Source organism: Hyperolius riggenbachi, chromosome 3, assembly GCF_040937935.1.
Source record: "Hyperolius riggenbachi isolate aHypRig1 chromosome 3, aHypRig1.pri, whole genome shotgun sequence".
Taxonomy (NCBI): domain Eukaryota; kingdom Metazoa; phylum Chordata; class Amphibia; order Anura; family Hyperoliidae; genus Hyperolius; species Hyperolius riggenbachi.
In genome coordinates this window covers 52,637,219-52,650,064 of record NC_090648.1, presented here as the reverse complement: position 1 = coordinate 52,650,064, position 12,846 = coordinate 52,637,219, and the positions used below count along the sequence as shown (strand labels likewise).

Genomic DNA, 12,846 nt, shown 5'->3' with positions numbered 1-12,846 from the left:
ACTAAATAATAAAAATTAATTGCGTCTTCCTGTTCAGCAGGGGCGTAACTAGGCCCCACCGGGCCCCCCTGCAGAATTTCAGAGGGGGCCCCCCCCCGGGCCCGCTTGTGGCAGTTTCGTGGGGGCTGGAGGGGTGGCAGCATGAGGGGAAAGCCTTGGCCACAGTCGGCGGTGAGAGGGGAAGTTCCCCCCCTCTCCCTCACCTCGGGGCTCTCCCCTCTGCGCTCCTCTCTTCCGGAAGTGACATCAGCCGCTAGAGCGAGGAGTCTGCGATGGAACGCACGGAAGAAGGTATGTATCTGCCCGCCGCTGCCCGCTGCACACTGCCCACACTATATCTAGTTGGAGGGGAGCGCAGAGGGGAGGGCCCCGAGGTGAGGGAGAGGGGGGGAACTTCCCCTCTCTCCGCCGACTGTGGCCAAGGCTTTCCCCTCATGCTGCCACCCCTCCAGCCCCCACAAAACGGCCCCGAGCGGGCCCCAGGGGGGGGGGGGGGCGAGCCCCCCGTGGTTGCATGGGCTGCAGGGTCTATTGTTACGCCACTGCTGTTCAGTAAGCCAGCACCTATTCAGTGAGGAGACCTTGGACAAGACTCTCTACCACTGCTACTGCCTATAGAGCGTGTCCTAGTGGCTGCAGCTCTGGTGCTTTGAGTCTGCCAAGAGAAAAGCGTGATACACAGTCAGTGTGTTGTGTCTAGTAAATTAATTATGGTGCTGTTCCATGAATGACTATAGAAGTAACAAAATGTTAACGTTGCCACTATTTCCGAAGTATAGCAAGCCATTTGATTAGATCTATCAATCCTGCTGTGAACATTAACTTGTCTGATTCCTCATTCTCAGGTAAAGCCCTTTCATCATTGTGCAATCCTTTCATGTGCTGCCTGGGCGTATTTTCCCGTAAGTGCTGTGGACACTCTTCTATTTGTCAATCAGCTTTTTGTTTGTCCCGCTGGTTTCTTTGCATCACAGTTACTGATTAAAAAGGGTTATTTGGACAAGGTTCTCACTGGCCTCCAGTGTCCCTCTATAAAACCCCCTGTTCTCCAAGACTTCTCATACCCCTACTGGCATCATGGGGGGAAAAGCTCTGTGTGTCATACTGCTGGGTCTCCTGGCTGGGTCCTCCTATGCACAATCGTGAGTATGGCTTGCTTCATATCAAAACATCTTGGTGCTTGAGGCAAATTTAGGATAGATTATAGCGTTTTTGGGTTGGAGAAACCTCAACCACCAGGTGAAGTTATTGGTGGAACTGGATAAATTAATAGCTTATGTTTCTGTAAGGAATGTGTTGTGTCTGGAGACAGAAGAGATATACTGGGGGAATGTGCCTGGATTGTGCCGTAGTTTTCTGGATGCTGATCTATCTAAAGCTGGCCACTAACGATCCAATTTCTAGCGAAAAATCGTTCGAGCGATCAGAAATTCTGATCGGATTGGTTGTAAATAATCTCCATTGGTGGACACAATCGATTATGAACGAGTGAAAAAAATGTCGCCTGAATGAATTTTCGTCGAACGAAAATTTGGATTTTCTTGGTGGTCGTGATAGATAGGAAGCAAAGATTAGTTAGTTGATGGTGTAGTGAACGATTTTTCGTCCGATCAGAATTTCTGATCGCTCGAACGATTTTTCGCTAGAAATTAGACAGTTAGTGGCCACCTTAAAGGTGGCCACCACACACCATACACTTTTTAAAATTTCTTTTCAATTCAAAAAAGAGACTGTACCGTGTTAGCTAAACAAATTAAGTAGGTAGAAAAAACAAAAACGTTTTGTAAAAATAATACCTTTCAATGACTAGCTGATAGAGTTAAATTATGCAAGCTTTCTGGGATCTAGTCCCCTTTTTTCAGGCATATTTCCAGACGTTAGCTGAAGTAAAACACTGATGCAGGTAAATAGTAAACACGAAAAAAGTAAACTGTCATTTTCGTGTTTACTATTTACCAGCATCAGTGTTTTACTTCAGCTAACATCTGGACATATGCCAGAAGAAGGGGACTAGATCCCAGAAAGCTTACATCATTTAACTCTATCAGTTAGCCATTTACCACTTAAGGACCAGGGGATATTTCACTGATCTGTGCTGCGTGGGCTTTCCAGCCCGCAGCACAGATCAGCAGGCAGGCAGGGCGATCAGACTTCACCCCTTTTTTCCCCGCTAGGGGGATGTCCTGCTGGGGGGGTCTGATCACCGCTGCTCTGTGTGGCCTAGCGGGGGGGGGGGGGAGCTCCTCAAAGCCCCCCTCCGCAGCGCTATTCCCCCCTCACTCTCCTTCCCTCTCTCCCCTTCGCTCCATGGGCGGCACAGGACGGCGATCCGCCCTGTACCGCCTCTGATAGGCTTCAGCCTATCAGATGCCGGCGATCCCCGGCCAATCAGAGGCCGGGGATCGCCGATCTCCTTTATGGCGCTGCTGCGCTGTACGCGCCGTATGATGTAAACACAGGGTATTTCTTCCCCGTGTGTTTACATTTCGCCTGCGATCCGCGATTGGAGGCTCACAGGCTGTTCACGGAGACACCCTCCGTGAACTGACATGGAACGGCCGCTCGTTCGGAAACACCACTGCGACCTGCCGACGCCTATCGGCGTTAGGCGGTCATTAAGGGGGAATCAACAATCAAAATTGGCTGCCCCATGATATACTTACCCAGGGCTTCCTCCAGCCCCTTGCAGCTGACATGTCCCACGAGTCCCGCGCAGCATCTCCTCACACAGCTGCCGGTCCGGTGTCCCCGCCTGCACGAGCACCACTGTCAATCAAGTCCATGTTGTCCGCGGTGTACTGCGCAGGCAGTAGTTCTGCGCCTGCGTAGTATGCTGTGGACAATGTGGACTTGATTGACAGCACGCAGTAGAAGACCACCTTGACGTCGGCCTTTGCACCGTTGGGGACCCAGGGCCGGCGGTTGCGTGCGGAGATGCTGCGAGGGACATGTCAGCTGCAAGGGGCTGGAGGAAGACTCGGGTAAGTATATCATGGGTGTAATGATCCGCTCAGCTGGCTGCACAGGCAGACAGCTGTTTGACCATTCCTCAAGTCTGTGGGCTGCAGGTCTCTGGAAGAGAGACCTGTCTTCACTTGCAAGTTTCAGACCTGCTCTGCTGCTGAGGAATTTGCATACATTTGTCATGCAAATTGCCTAGTCGCCTCCCTTGAAGGCTTGCAGCATAAATACCATGTGATCCCACAATCCTTTGCTGGTCATGATGGTTTGTTACTGATGAACTCTCCTGGAGTATCAGCCCTGTTTGTTTGTTAAAGGTTATCTTAGAGTAATTCCTTGGGACTTTACTAGGCAGCTCCTCTAGTGCAGTCAGGTTGCATTATCTGTTTTGCCTGTGTTGTCTCTCTGCTGCGATTGTCCTGCCGCCAGCGGCGGTCGACAGGAAATCGTTCTGTCTGTCTGGGGGTGCTAACCAGAGCAGCGGTTGCTACTGGTAGCCCCATCTGTTTGTCTGCTTGGATCGCACTCGCTCTAGCGGTAGCAGCGGTGGATCTTCCGTGCCTGAGTTCCTGGAGTGTAGACCAAAGCCGCGGTGGCTACTGGCTGCACTCATCTGTCTGTCTTGTCCTGTGTTTGCGCCTGCTGTTGCCTGGTGTGAGGCAACCGATTAGCAAGCGTCTACGCAACCTGTTTGTCTGTGTTGATCGCTTGCTTTCGCAAGCGTTCATTCTGTCGGTCTCAGTCTATTTGTGTTCATTTATATTACTTGTGGTTAGTTAGGGTGGCACGCTTATCACTGGGTGCCTAACACGCGGTGATCGTGCCGAAACGCGTTCGCTGTTGCGAATGAGTGCGGTGTTCATGTTTAGCTAGCGTTTGTTATTTTCCTTACCTTCTTATTGTTGTTTGCTGTGCCTTTGCTACTTTCGTGCTCTGTCCTGCTCAGTCTTGTGTCCCTTCTGGCAATCGTCTCTCTCGCGATTGCATTCCTACTTTGTTTCTGCTGCTGTGTGTTCACCGTCGCTGGTTGGCGACTAGATTGGTGCACACACATACACCCTGTCTCTGTGCTCTCTCTCTTTAAGGGCTATCTTGCCCTGCATTGCTTCCTCTCGTACAATTCCTATCTGGCATCTGTGGCTGTGCAGAGGATCTGTTCCTCTGCACTCCACAGCTCCATCTGCCGGCAGGAATCCCCCTCTACAGGTGCATAGCACCATTACTGGGTTCTCTCAGATTATACGCTTGTGGAGGATTTCCGCAGTGTCAGCGCGCATCTTGTGCGCTGACCACGGAAAGAATTACACAATCGTTACAGTGGGGCAACCAATTTTGATTGATGATTCCTTTAAAAGGTATTACTTTTATAAAACTTTGCTTTCTTCTATTTAAAAATTACAATCCATGTTTCTGACTGATTGTAACATTCAAAAAATCTGACCAATGTATCACACAGGTGTGTTAATTTTTTCTCCAGTTATGAAAAAAAAAAAAGATTGAAAACTGTAAAAAAATTGCTTTGGTCTGTACAGTAATATATTGATAATCTACCACACACCATTCAATTTTCATAAAAATTGATCAGAACCAATCCCAATCAACTTATATTAACACCCCCCCCCCCCCCCCCCCAAAAAAAAAAGCTTTTGATTTTTTGGGACAACATATGTTTTTTTATTGATAGTCCATAACAGCGGATCATTTTATTGTATCGTGTGTTGCCACCTGTAGGTGCCTACACACATCTATCCTTGATTGGCCAATTTTACCACTCCCGTCTATTATGAGAGCTTACCTACACAATTACATGGAAGTGATAACATTGGCCAATCAAGATTGAATGTGTGTGCCAAGCATGAAACTGGAAAAGAATGTGGAGATGGATGACGCAATTTGCGTGGCTCAAGCTGGCCATACACTACTCAACTAGTTATTGTAGGTGTCTGTATATTCCAGTTTTAAACTGCTTACCTGTTCTAAGGGTGCATACACACATCCAATTCTGACTGGCCAATGGCCATTTGATTGGGCAATTTTGCCACGTCCATGCTGCGTGCGGGCTTACCTTTACATGCAGTGTCAGTTCATAGTATCTAAAATCTGTTTCCCCTCAGCCTACATGGAATATTTTAATATAAAAATTGGATGTGTGTACACTTTGTACCACTCTGCATGATTAGATATTAACCTCTCTACGATCGCCTAACGCAATATGGCGGCTGCAGAGGGGTTCTCTCATTCCTCAGTCACGCCACATGGTGTCATCTCACGAGAGGCACGATTTGCAGGGAACGAGCTTGTGCGTGCACGTTCCCTGCAGTAAACACAGGGTGGCGATCAGCCTGCCAGCTCATGATTGGGGCTGGCAGGCTGTTATTACATTTAAATGATAAAAAAAAACCTGGGTGCTCTAGATCGCAGCACTGTGCAAAGAACAGCCTTGTCACTGAACTGTCCCTCTGAGCGGCTCACAATCTAATTCCTATGTATGTAATGTATAGTGTATGTAATGTAGGGCTAATTTGGAGGGGGAGGGGATAAAAAAAATATTCTTTTTTTATAAAAAAAAAACAACTTTTTTTTAATTAATAATAATAATAATAAAAAAAACTTGGCAGCAATCAGAGACCTTCAAAAGAAAGCTCTATTTGTGAGAAAAAAAGGAGGTAAAATTCATTTGGGTGCTAAGTTGTATGACCGAGCAATAAATAGTTAAAGTTGTGAAGTGCCAAATTGTAAAAAATGACCTGGTCACTAGGGGGGTATAAACCTCTGGTCCTTAAGTGGTTACAGCCTGGTACACACTTCCTTCAATTATGATTGGCCAATCACTGACCAATTTTACCACCTCCATGTAATATGAGGGTCAACAGATATTGAATACTATAAGACTGGCACAAACATCTAATTTTGATTGGCCGATGTCTGGCCAATTTCACCACTTCCGTGTAGTATAAGAGCTTCCCTACCAGTCATTGGCCGATCATAATTACGTGTGTGCTGCTAGAATTTAGAGAAGATTTCAGCAGATCGTGCTCTACTGCTGCCCAATACATTTTCATTCAATTCAGTGAAATGTTGGGATCTATTTACAAAAAAAAATGGTAAAATGTTTGGGTGCAGTGAGTGCATTTAATTTTACTGGGTGTTATGGAAACTGTCTAATGCATGTGGCATAGTTTGCGTGACTTGCACCATACACACATTGGGCTCGATTCACAAAAGCGTGATAACTGCTATCACAGCAGTTATCACGTGATCTGCCGCGTGCTAAGGTTTCCCCCTACAAAACCCCCACAAACCAGTGCTGGTCGTAATGGAAAAATCTACGCTTACGGATCATTACGCGTAATTTTACGCTATTACGCATTACGCAATTACGGTTACGGCGTAGGAAATTATCTACGGTACATCACTGTAATTACGCGTAAACTTACGCAGTTACGCGTAAGGATACCGTAATGTAGGCGCTTACACTATGATGTTACGCGTAGTGCCGTAATACCCATTAATGCGTATTTTTTGACGCATACAGACGATATGTACGCAATAGCCGTCAATGTGACAGTTATTGCGTACATATCATTCGTATGCGTCAAAACGTACGCTTATACTGAAGGGCGGGAGAAGATACTATTGGTTGCTTACGATGTTGACTGATTGGCCACTCTTAGAAAAAAGGAGTTTTTCCGTTAGTAATTACGCGTAAGTGTTCGTAAAATTACGCATACCTAGCAATTACGGTAGACAGTGTAATTACGATACCACTTTACTGCTTACGCGTAAATAATTACTCGTAAGACCGTAAGTTACGCGTAGGGCTTACGCGTAAATTTACATTGAATTACGATGCGTAATTACGCTCATGCGTAATTTCGGCCCAGCACTGCCACAAACTGCACCACAAGTGTGCTGGCTGCCCCAGCTGTCCCTTATTTCCCTTGCCTGTCATACAGGGGCGTAACTAGGAACCACCGGGCCCCCCTGCAGAAATTCTGATGTCCCCCCCGACCCGCTCAGGGCCGTTTTGGGGGGCTGGAGGGGTCGTAGGCAGCATGAGGGGAAAGCCTTGGCCACACATCGACGGGGAGGGGGGACGGTCCCCCTCACCTCGGGCTCTCCCCTCTGCGCTCCCCTCCAGCATCAATCAGTGTCTGTGCAGGCAGCGCCGCCTTCACAGACACTGATTGATGCTTAAGGGGAGTGCTGAGGGGAGAGCCCAAGGTTGGGGGGGGGGTGTCCCCCCTCCCCGCTGATGTGTGGCTGTGGCTATCCCTTCATGCTCCGACCCGTTCAGCCCACCAAAATGACCCCCCATGGGTGCAGGGGCTGCAGCCTCTATTGTTACTTCCCTGCTGTCATTGGTAGCTACAGGTGCCTCTTAGCATTAAGCAGTCAGAGGTACCCTCAGTATTAAATAACTAGAGGTGCCCCCAAGTGTTAGGCAGCTAGAGGAACCTCAGTATTGGGTAGCTAGAGGTGGTCCTGATTGAAGGGAAATCTCATCAGTGGAATCCCAAGAGCAGGGTGACTAACCTCTCATTTCTGCTCCACTTGGGACTCTGCATAGAGAAGGAGGGAGGCGAACACTAGAGGAAGGAAAGCCGCCTTTACCTTATCGGGCGCCTGTTGGCATCTGCCTACGGTGCCTTATGGTAAATCCGGCCCTGCCCACGGCATCTGCTCAGGGACAGGTCCCTTGAAGATGAAAGTTACTTTAAACACAGTGCAAATCTGAATCCATCTACAGGTATTCTTACGCAATTTATGGCAAGGATGTGATCGAGAATACACATTCTGCTGCGTCCGTTTGTCCATAAGTAAGCATTGTGACCCTTGTTTAAATCCCAGCTAGGGCACTATCTGCATGGAGTATGTATGTTCTCCCCATGTCTGTGCCTCTAGGCACTCCCACATCTCCAAAATATGCAGATACATTAATTGGCTTTTCCCCTAAATTGGCCCTAGACTGTGATAGGCACATGCAGGGGGCGTAACTAGAATTCAGTGCCCCTCCCCCGCAAATATTTTGATGGTACCCAACCCCTACCACATATGCACAGTAGCATGGAGCTGCTCATGTATCAGTGGTTTTAGCTTACCGCGCGGACGGGCACACGTGGCCACGCTGCAGGAGGAGGAGCTGGGCGGCCCCGATATGATTAGCGACATAGCCTTGTCGCTAATCTTCAGGGAAGCCGCACTCAGCAACGGTGGACTTCAGAGCACTGAGGGAAGCCTCAATAGGCTCCTAAGGCGGATTTCACACTGCAAGCTGGCGGTGTGGCAGCTGCGCCGCACAGCACCGATAAAAACAGGCCCTCGGGGATTACTGCGTTACTACTCGGTATTCCCCATCTGGCACTGGGCCAATCAGGAAGTGACGTGCGCTTGTGGTCACTTCCTGCTTGGGGGTATGCGGACGTGCATGGGAGCTTTTTGGAAAAATATGCTTCTGCGCACGCTCGCCGAGACGTCGGTAATTTTTTAAAAAAAATCCCAGCGTCACCAAATACTAACATGACTTTTGGGCCGACGCAGCTCGCCGCAGAAGATGTGCGGTAACGTAGTTCTGGACCTGTGGCGAAAACATCACTTCCGTCGCGTTGTAACGTGAAAGTATAAAAGTCTCCACAGACTTTCATTGCCCGGCGGTGGGGTGCAATAAAAATACCGCAGCGGCCCGGTGTGAAAGGCCCCTCAGGCTTCCCTCTCTGTAGATAATTATCTAGTTTTGTATCTGAGCTTCAGCTCAGGTACTCTTTCATACCTTTGTTTATCCCAATAAGCATTGTCTCAGGCCTGGAACCCACTACAATTCGCAAATCGCTAGCGCAATCACTAGAGTTTTTAATTAGCGTTTTGTAAGCGTTTTCATGAGCGTTTTCCAGCGCTTTTGGGAGCAATTTTAAAAAAGTGTACACTTTTTGCCAGCGATTGTGTAGCGATCAGGGATGAGCAGAAACTACGCCGGTGCGAATTTACGCATCGTAGTTCGCATCTACGCATCATAGTTCGCATCTACGCATTGTAGTTCGTAGGCGGCGTTTCAAAACTACGCTTACAAATTTACGCGTAAAGTACGAATGCGTTATTCGCGTCTATTTTCCCACGTACGATTGTATGCTTACAAATGTACGCATTGGAAAGGGGAATGTACGCATAGAAGAGTTCCTGGTACAAGCATTATAGAGGAATTAATGCATACATTTTTCCGCATACACTACGATTTGCTCTACGCGTAATTGCGAATTTTAACGCGTAGTCTACAAAATGCATGCAAAGCAATTATTTGATTATTTTTTTTGCGCAAAACTACGCGTAGTTCCAGCGTAGTGAAGTTGGCTGACTACGACCATCCCTGGTAGCGATTTTAATTTTGATTGGTCCTTTCAACTTATTATAATTTTATGTACAGTTTGCAATCGCACTAAAAATTGCTATGTGTAGCGATCCATGAGCGATTTGCCAGCGCTTCAATACTTTACATTGAAGCGCAAACGCTCCCACAATGCTGCATGCCCTGCGATTGGGATTTTGCTAATCGTAATCGCTACTGTGGTATTTGTTACATTTATTTACATCAGCAGAGTGTTTAGGGAAATCGCTATTGATTTAAAGAGAGTCTGAAGCGAGAATAAATCTGGCTTCAGACCTCATAGTTAGCCGGGGCATGTGTGCCCCTGCTAAACCGCCGCTATCCCGCGGCTTAACGGGGGTCCCTTCACCCCCAAATCCCCTCGGTGCAGCGGGGGAGCGCTTCCTGTTTGGGGCAGGGCTAACCGCTGCAGCCCTGCCCCACGCGCGTCTGTCAGCGCGTATCTCCGCCTCTCCCCCGCCCCTCTCAGTCTTCCTTCACTGAGAGGGGCGGGGGAGAGGCGGCGAGCCCTCCCCCGCCCCTGCCTCCAGGAACGACCAATTCCACGACTAACGTTTGCGGGGGTGGGTTTGGGGGTGAAGGGACCCCTGTTTAGCGGCGCGATAGCGGCGGTTTAGCAGGGGCACACATTCCCCTGCTAACTATGAGCTCTGAAGCGAGATTTATTCTTGCTTCAGAGTCTCTTTAAAGCTCTCCCTAAGGGCTGGTGCACACCGAGCGGCTTTTTGGGCGTTTTCAGATCCGCTTGCGGCTGCGGATCTGCTTGGTCAATGTATCTCAATGGGGTGGTGCACACTAGAGCGGCAGGCGTTTTGCAGAAACGAAAAATGCCTGGGTGAGGCATTTTTTGGATTTCGGATGCGTTTCTGCCTCAATGTTAAGTATAGGAAAAACGCAAACCGCTCTGAAAAACGCCTGTTCAGAGCGGTTTTGCAGGCGTTTTTGTTACAGAAGCTGTTCAGTAACAGCTTTACTGTAACAATATATGAAATTTACTATACTGAAAACCGCAGCAGCAATCCGCAAAACGCTAGCAAAACGCCTCATAAAAATAAAAAAAAGCGTTTAAAAATCTGCTAGCATTTTGCGGATCTGCTAGCGGGTTTTGGTGTGCACCAGCCCTAAATGCTCAAAAAATCACTCTAGTGGGTTCCAGACCTCAATCACATTACACTCCTTTGGTCCCTGATTTTATCTCCTGTCTCCCTTTCTGTTTGTTTGATCCATCTAGTTAACATATCCTCACATATTGCATTTCTTACTCATACAGGTGCTCTCTGATAACATCTAACGTCCTACGTATAGACAGCGAGGAGACCTTCATAGTAGATGGACACGGGACAGAGATAAATGGCCATATCAGAATCTACGACTACCCTAAGAAAAAAGCAAAATTAGCTGAGGGACCCATGGCCGTCAACAACAACAATGGTTTCTTGGGAACAACCAAATTCTTGGTGAGTTTTTCATTTGGCCGATTGACAATCTAGGGGTAGGAAAACAGCATCATTGAAAAAAACAACAACTTAAAGAGGAACTAAACTCAAAAATTCCACTCTAAAACCCCACATTATTTTTTTTTCATTTCCCATACTCTGAACTTACGGTATATTAAAAAAAAATGCATTTATATACATGTTAATACATTATCTGTCCTTTCACCGCAGTAATTTTTCTACTTTTCCCCTCTAATTTTAACATTGATTTTCTCAAAAACTATAAGGTCTTTTGAAAACATTTTTTTCCTCTTATACCCACTGTCCACCTGCACATACCCTGCAAATTTGGTGGTTCTAGCACGTAAGGGGGCTTTGCTATTTCAACCACTAACGTCAGTGACATTTCACCTGCCATTTAAGTCTATGTAGCCCGCTGCGAACAAGCCGTTTTGCGAACTGAAAATGTAATGTTTGCTACATCACTACTCCATAGCAGTATAGCAGTCACATGATCTGCAGCCTTCCTACCAAACTATCTACCATAACAGGTTTCAGATGTCAGGACATGTATATACAGAAGGCTCACAAAAAGTCTTCTTGAAAATGTATAGTTAGAGTCTTGAGTTTACGGTGTTTTGAATCTCCTGTAGGTTCCTTCTAAAGATTTGGACAAGGACCCAAACAAGAAGCAGTATGTCTATGTCATTGTGGATTCTCCTAACTGCAAAGAAGAAAAAGTCGTTCTGGTCTCCTATCAAAGCGGATATATATTTATACAGACCGATAAACCCATCTATACTCCCGGATCTACAGGTATAAACATCACTGCTTTAGCTGCCAGTATACACCTTAACAATTGACTTTGACTTGGCGGCCGATTGACTATCCGATTCAAATCAAAATCTGTGCCGCCAAGTGCATGCCCGATTGACAATGCGAATAATTTCAGGACAAAATTGGTTGCATAAGTCGATCGCACATGCTGCAAAATGTTGGACCAACTTGCTCGATCGTGTGTGCGGCGGTACGGCGTGCAATTTCTGGATGATTGACGAGTGCAACAAAACCCCTGGCACTGTCTCCCCTAATGTCCGCTTGTCCTCTGCTGCTCCGGGTGCATTCCGCTCTACAGACATGCGAGCCCCACATGGCTTCCTAGTAAGGGGCATGCATATCAGACGTCATACACGCGGCCACGTTTCTAGGCAACCATGTAGCGTGTGTGTATGAAGAACAGAGTGTGCCCGGAGCCTACGAGGATGGTGAATGGATACATTGTTAATCAATGTATCCATTCACACTCGTACGACTGTCCGGATCCGATCCGGGAACGCAGCTCCGGGACGATCCGGCTTTTTTCCAACTTGCTCCATTTTTGCCGTATGTCCCCGTGCGGCTGCGGACCCGGGCCGGATCCTGACCCGAACATGCGGCCATGCTGTGCAATGAAAAAAGGATGTTTCTCATCACACTGGCAATAGGACCGGATGCTTCCAGCACCGGTCCTATGCCACTTGGGGGGCCCAGACTACACGTCGGTATCCCCCATGCTTGCGGTGCCTTTCTGGCACTGCAATGTGTCTAGTTCCGGCTACTTTATTGTAGCCGGAACTGATACATTCCGGATCCGCAACTTGTGGCAACTTGTGGCCACCGCAGAGACCCGTACGGTGTCTTTGCGGCCCCCGGACCCCCGGACACTTGCGGACTCGAACCACAAGTGTGAACAGGGCCTTTATCTATATATATAAAATCGTGTGTGTGTGTGTGTATACAGTGTGTGTGTGTATACAGTGTGTGTGTGTATACAGTGTGTGTGTGTGTGTGTGTGTGTGTGTGTGTGTGTGTGTGTGTGTGTGTGTGTGTGTGTGTGTGTGTGTGTGTGTGTGTGTGTGTGTGTGTGTGTGTGTGTGTGTGTGTGTGTGTGTGTGTGTGTGTGTGTGTGTGTGTGTGTGTGTGTGTGTGTGTGTATGTGCCGCGATCACGCGAAAACGGCTTGACCGATTTGAACGAAACTTGGTACACAGATCCCTTACTACCTGGGATGACATGTTCTGGGGGTCTTGC

General features: G+C 47.7%; 1 protein-coding gene across 1 annotated transcript in view; it reads left to right on the top strand.

Annotated features, from left to right (window-relative positions):
* The first annotated feature begins 1,039 nt into the window (after window positions 1–1,039).
* The window catches only part of LOC137562604 (venom factor-like), a 278,606-nt gene continuing 266,799 nt past the window's right edge, over window positions 1,040–12,846 (top strand). The window contains exons 1-3 of the mRNA XM_068274108.1: window positions 1,040–1,142; window positions 10,611–10,797; window positions 11,430–11,592. Coding sequence (XP_068130209.1) covers window positions 1,078–1,142; window positions 10,611–10,797; window positions 11,430–11,592 — 415 coding nt within the window. The 5' untranslated portion in view covers window positions 1,040–1,077. The remainder of the gene's footprint in view (window positions 1,143–10,610; window positions 10,798–11,429; window positions 11,593–12,846) is intronic.